The 6,362-nt window shown below is 47.0% G+C and overlaps 1 protein-coding gene across 2 annotated transcripts in view; it reads left to right on the top strand.

Annotated features, from left to right (window-relative positions):
- The window catches only part of BIN3 (bridging integrator 3), a 53,984-nt gene that overhangs the window by 31,783 nt on the left and 15,839 nt on the right, over positions 1-6,362 (top strand). For both annotated transcript variants that reach the window (XM_077805937.1, XM_077805938.1), the window contains exon 6: positions 532-572. In XM_077805937.1, the coding sequence (XP_077662063.1) occupies positions 532-572 (41 nt within the window). The remainder of the gene's footprint in view (positions 1-531; positions 573-6,362) is intronic.

Here is a 6,362-nt window from a genome sequence, read left to right as displayed (position 1 = left end):
GGGGAGGAGGCGGAGAAGAGGTGGGGCAGGGGTGAGGATTTGGGGAAGGGGTTGGAATTGGGGCAGGGAGGGGGCGGAGTTGGGGTGGGACGAGGTGGGACAGGGGCGGGGCCTCATGGAAGGGGTGGAGTGGGGGCAGCGGGAAGGGGGTCAGTGATGCAGCCCTCGGGCCAACGTACTCGTCCTCATGTGGCCCTCGTGGTCATTTGAGTTTGAGATCCCTGCCTTAAACTGACTAGAGAGAGTTCTACAGCGTAACATGAGGTGCTTTCTTTCATGCCCACTCCACTGTGGACCCAGAGTGCTGCCCTCACAGCACTTCCCGTCTTTGCTGGTTTGGGAGCACAGGACCAGAGCACAGGAGGTTGTGGGGTGAGGATTTGATGAAGATGATGACGTTGTTGTTCATTTGTACTCTGGTAGCATCTCGAGGCTTGAGCCCTGGTGTGGAAGACGCTGCACAAATGTATAACTTAGTTCAAAGCGGCTTCTTCAACAACATTTGTTTGTCACTCTCTTTTCTTCCAATAGGTGAACCAGATCCAAAAGACGGTGATAGAGCCCTTGAAAAAGTGAGTAGCAGCATTTTCCTATGCGCAGAATCACGTGCTCTCAGTAGCCATGTCCCTGAGAGACGTGCATCATTTAAAGGGACAGTGTCGGGTTTAAAATCATAGTCCTTCCAAAATCAAATAATCTGTCACAGCCTCCATACAAGAAGGTATCATCCCTATTTTACAGTGAGAAAACTGAGGCACAGGGAGGTTAAATGATTTGACTAGGTCCAGGCTGTTAGCCTGTGGCACAGCTGGAAAAAGAGCCCAAATCTCTTTGTTCCTGACTTTGTACTTCAATCTGCCAAATGCACTTAACTGTGTTTCACAGAACACCTGAAGTTATGAAAAACTTGAAAGCACTTAAAACATCCAGCCTGTCTCCACCTATGCTGTCGGTTACTTGCTACATTTTTCTGGGCTTGAAGGAGGACAATGGACAAGTCAGTGTCATTTGATTTCTAATCCATTTCAGTCTCTGGTCCTTAGGAAGTTGCAATGCAGTCTAAAGAAGCATACATCTGAAGAAGTGGGTATTCACCCACAAAAGTTTATGCGCCAATACGTCTGTTAGTCCGTAAGGTGCCACAGGACTCTTTGCCGCTTTCACAGATCCAGACTGACACGGCTGCCCCTCGAATATAATACAGTCTAATGCATTGCTGCTGGTTTGGGGCTGCAGATGCTAGAGGTGAACGTTTCCTTTGTAAATGTAAAAAAGGGAATTTTCAGAAATATTTTGTTCCTCTTAATTTTAGTGAAAGGCATTTTTTCAAAACATAAATTTTGGGCCAGGTTTGACCCGCCAGTGTCCCTGAACTTTACTCAAGAAGAAGCTAGGAAGTAAAGACCTTACAAATAAATACAGATGGCATGACGTATCACAGACAGATAAAAGCCTTGAGGGAACTGAATCTGTGAAGCTCTGCAAAAGCATCCCATCGAGCCTTAGCAGGGCAGGTGGATTTCCATGGGGATTTTGTCATTGAGTCAGTGTTTGGTGCTCACCATGGAGGCAGAGGTCTAATAATGAATTCATTGGCATAGAAGCCACCCACTGACTTATTTTCTATAGACAGTTTCCTTCGTAGGGGGGGAAAGGATCCCATGAGGATCAGACCATGAGTCACCTGACCCTCTGCTGCCAGGCGTGGGGGTTGAATTTGGTGTGGTTTCTTTCCATGAGCTGTAGAGCTTACATGAAAAAGCTGGGCTCCCTAGGAGTTGTTTGCTTTTCTCAGGCCTGATCCTGTACCCACTAAAGTCAATGCCAGAACTTCCATTGGCTTCAGTCAGTCCAAGATGAGATGCTGAAAGCACTAGTCTGCAGTCACGTTTACTTGACATTTTGGTGCCTTTACACTGAGAATACCACCGCCCCTGTTGCAGGATCACGGCATTCCCGCCACACTTTGCTAACGGCAAGAAGTTACCATGTGTCTTACAGTGTGTCATAACCCACTGATGCATCGTCTCTGTAGGGATCTTGTCATCCATGGAACTCTTAAATGTTCATTTCTGTGCAAGTCCCACCAGCGCTGGCAGGAGTTGTAAGTGAGACTATATCCCTAAAAGTTAAAAGGAGAATTTCATTTAGTGCAGCAAAATGTCTTCAGAAGTCCCTCCATTCTTTATTTTGTTACAAGAACGGAAAGAGAGAGAGAGAGAGGGAAGGGAAAATCATTTGACTTTAATAAGACAGTAAGTGATGCAAATTGCTGAATAACAATTTTAGTTTACATTTGACATCTGGGGTTTTGGTGGTGGTTGTTTTTTTGCTTGTTGTTGTTTAATCCCAAGTCTGAGGGTAAACCAACATATACCACTCAGTGCATAGAGTTGCCCTGGATTTTTATTGTGCGGGGACATGGTGACTTGAGTTTTGCTTTTGTGGTTTACACTATAACCAAATATCCTTGATTATTAAAAAAAAAAAAAACCTTCTATGGTGGAATTGTGTTGCTTATTAGGTAGATAGTCCTCAGCATGAAAGATACAGCAACTTTGTGTTCTGGCATTCTATTAAAACCATCTCATTTAATTGTCAAGAAATAGATCTTAGCGTAAACTAGCCAGGTGGTTTCCATGGGACTGTCTTTTTTATATCTGTGCACAGCCCCCAGCACAGTGGGGTTCCGATCTGGGGCTGGGGCTCCTAGGCGCTCCAGTACTGCAAATCGTAAATAATCATGTATGCACACAAGGAAGATCCCTTCCATCCCATCTTGAGTTCTGGGGTAGCCATCTTTCAGGCTAAGTAGATTCAGGCCAAGTCCTTATTTGGGTGCAAGAGGTCTAGAGAAATCCCAGAATCGCACTGAAAACAGTGTTGGTGATTCAGCTGACGTTCTTCCTTTCGCCCCCAGGGTCGTGGTGCTGAGCTCTGTGTGGTGATGAGATGTAAAACGCAATTCCTGACCACTTGGCATTAAAGCACTTTTGTAGGATTGACGGTGGTTTACCCCAGTGTCCTGACTACATATTCCAGCTCTGGTGATTTGTTTTTGTCTTCTTCAGTTTCCCTGGTACTCGGATGTGACATTTTTCATTTCCTGTCCTTGTCCGTTGAGCACTGTTACAGTGCATTCTAAAACGGCTCCTGTTTCATGACTGTGGCGGCTGCATTTCAGGGGTGACCAGGAATGACTCGTCTCCTCTCCCTATCTCTAAGTATGCACAAGTGCAAGTACGTGCATATGTAAGATAAAGAGCCTTGGGAGTTCATTTGGCTAATAATGAGATGCACTATGGAAATGCAGACTTGCATCCTCTTCTTGGCCTGCTTGCTGAGAACTCCAGTAACATTTCTGGGATAAAACTAAAGATTAATTAAAGCTGCCTGGAGGATCCTCTTCTCGTTTCAGTTCAGTATTGTTTCCCCTGGTAGAGCCCATTCTCCCCGGCCTCTCCCAAACTCGCTTTGACCTAGAAACAGGCTTTGATTCAACAGCTGTGCTTTATTACTTCTTCACTGGTGGTCTTCTATAGTTTATTAGCCAAAGACACAGATAAGTAGAAAGAAGGCATTATATTAACGGTAATATATTGTAATCAGAGGCACATGTGTCATAAAATCTCCATTCTGTAGTCCAGCGATATGAGGTTTCTATCAGCTACATTAAGAGTAACCATCTCAAGGGGTGATTCTATCATCCAGATCTCCCTGCTTATGGCAAAGTTGGGATCATGCAGTCTTCTCTTCCTTTTGAAACTGTAACAAACTCATAGCTGGAAATCACTCATTTAATTTCACTGAGTTAGCAAAGCTCTAGCTAGAATATGACATGGTTTAAGGTGTGGGTTGGGCAAAGAGATCGGATGGCTGGAGAGGTCAGGGCTTCACTTGGGAGCTGCTTGTGTAAATTCACACCAGATCAGCTCAGTGAAAAAACAGATGCTTTTTACTGCACTCTGTAGCTTCTAGTTCTTCAGCCTGGCTGGGCTCCTCTTGTCCCTTGGGTGAGGGCTGAAGTGCGTTGGCTGGACTTGGGGTTGCTGATGGACTGTGTACTTTCATGTTGATATTACATCCTATGTGTCAGTATTTAGGGCAGGAAACAGTTTAAATAAGCCATGCGGTTTGAAGATTCATTGACTTTAATGTCTTTCGCGTTTGGAGCTGTGGGTTCCGATCTGACGTTAATTGTAAGGGGATCTTGATTTGACAGACTGATGATTTGAACCACCCTGTTTGTCAAGCTACCCGCGTGTAGCCCAAGCTTAATGAGGGCTTCCCTCAGAGCCTAAATTCCCAATCTGTCAAACTCGCCCTTATCTTAGCACAAATATTCCCTATCCCTGACATCAGTCTACTTGTCTGTTTGTCTTAGACTGTGGGCTCCTTGGGGCAGCGGCCTTCCCTTTCCTGTATGTCTGACAGGTGCCCCTCATGTTGTAGGTGCAACTGCAAGTAAATAACAATAATAATTGCTGTTACCCAGGTGGTTTGGAGAATCAGGATTCTGCTGTCATAGGGAATGGGTCAGCCATGTGGTTTGTACCACACTGGTGTGAAGGGATCCAGAGATCCCATACCAGCAGTGGCTATAAACAGCTTCTATTGCTATGCAGTTTGTTTCCCAGATGATAGAAAAAGTGTTTTCAAATGGTCAGGAGGGAGCTGCATCCAGCCTTCCTTGGCAGGGAAAAGAACGTCACCCAAATACTGAGTAGAATGAGGGGATCCCGGTGAACTCTCCTCCAGAACAGTTGCTGGGGCATGCGCTTACTAGTCTTGCATGAGTTATATGGTGGCCAGAATATGAAGGAGCTTGGCACAGTCGGCTCTCTGCCCCGAGACTCGAGAAAAGCTGCAGTTCAGGACTAAAGGGCTGTTAGAATCTGTACTGGTCCCAGGACTGCGGTGAATTGGCAGAGCTAGGGATGAGGGCAGGACTAGAGGAATAGAAAAGGCTGCAGGTCAGGATTGGGCTGTGTGGGCCCCTGGGCTGGAAGAGCAGGGGGGCTGCCAGGTAGGAGGGAGGTGCATTCCCAGAGCCGTGTAGGGAGGGGCCAGAACTAGAATATCAGGGAGTAAGGCAGGCCAAGACTAAGGTGCTTTGGCAAAGGGGGTGCAGGTGATGCTACCTCCATGTGTGGCCAGTTTGTGCTTGGTCTTAATGTCAGAAGAACTCAAATTCCCATAAGTGGAATGCCTCCCACTGCAGATTGATGTATAAACTAAATTACATCGGCATGCAAGTGAGTCCCTTGACCGGTTTCCATAAGGGCTGAAAAAACGGGAGTGAGCGTCTAAAATCCCTGCGGCCTATCCTTAGTGCAGGGGTCCACTGTCTGGAGGAATCGCGCCATCAGAGCAAAGCCCATGCCTCTCCTGATCAGCTGGCCAGAGTCCCCGCAAATAGCAGCTGCCATGCTTCATCTCTGCCTCCCGAGCTTGCCTGCACACATGCTGTGTGATCTCCTTTTCCCCCTGTGACCACATAAAACCCTGCCGTTAGTGTACAGCCTCAATCTGCACTTCCTTCTCTGACAGTGAAAGCAGATAACCAGCCGTAAGGGTCCCCTGGGGGTGCTGGGGACCGGAAACAGGAAAAGCCGCTTTCATGTCCTTACAGGCCTCTAATGAGGATTTCATACACAAAGCAAGCCACATGGCTGCCTCGCCCCCCGGTGCATCCTCCCTCATCTCGGGGCTCTTAGCCTTAATCCTCAGCTCTCTCCAGTTTGAACTGTCGTCTTATTTTTCTGTTGCATTTTGCTGTAGTCGGAAGGGATGGTTTTAATTTCCCATTCCTGGTGGGTGGATGGGCCCACAACGGACGTGTGGGCACAGAGTGTGGAATGACAGGCATTCCTGAACATAGCCCAAGTGCTTTGGCCTAGCTCTGAGCCATCCCTCCCTCGGTCTTTCAACTTCCTTCCCGTTTTTTTCTTACTCCCAGGTTTTTCCTTCTCCTTTCCATGCTTAGTTACTGTTTTCTCTCCTCCTGATTCCTGTCCTTCCTTTCCCTTGTAACCTTCTTTTCTTCCTCATTCCCCTTTCCTTTCCCCAACGCCTTCAGATTGCCCATTGAGGATCAGTGAGGATCATTCTTTTTTTATTGCAGGCCATCAGCATGCTCGATGCTGTGCAAACATAAAAACATCCCACCAGGTTCTGATCTCAGCTATCACTGGCGTCAATCCTGGATCTCACCACTGACCTCCGTCGGGTGACTCTGAATTTACACTGAGAGCAGAATTGGGCCCCCTCTCCCCAGATCTCTTACAATCTGCATCAGACACAGACAGTAGCATTGAGATACACATGCTGTGCAGCTTGAGGATGCAGTGTGAGAGTGCTGC

Source organism: Eretmochelys imbricata, chromosome 26 (genome assembly GCF_965152235.1).
Source record: "Eretmochelys imbricata isolate rEreImb1 chromosome 26, rEreImb1.hap1, whole genome shotgun sequence".
Lineage (NCBI taxonomy): Eukaryota > Metazoa > Chordata > Testudines > Cheloniidae > Eretmochelys > Eretmochelys imbricata.
This window is presented reverse-complemented; position numbering and strand designations above follow the sequence as displayed.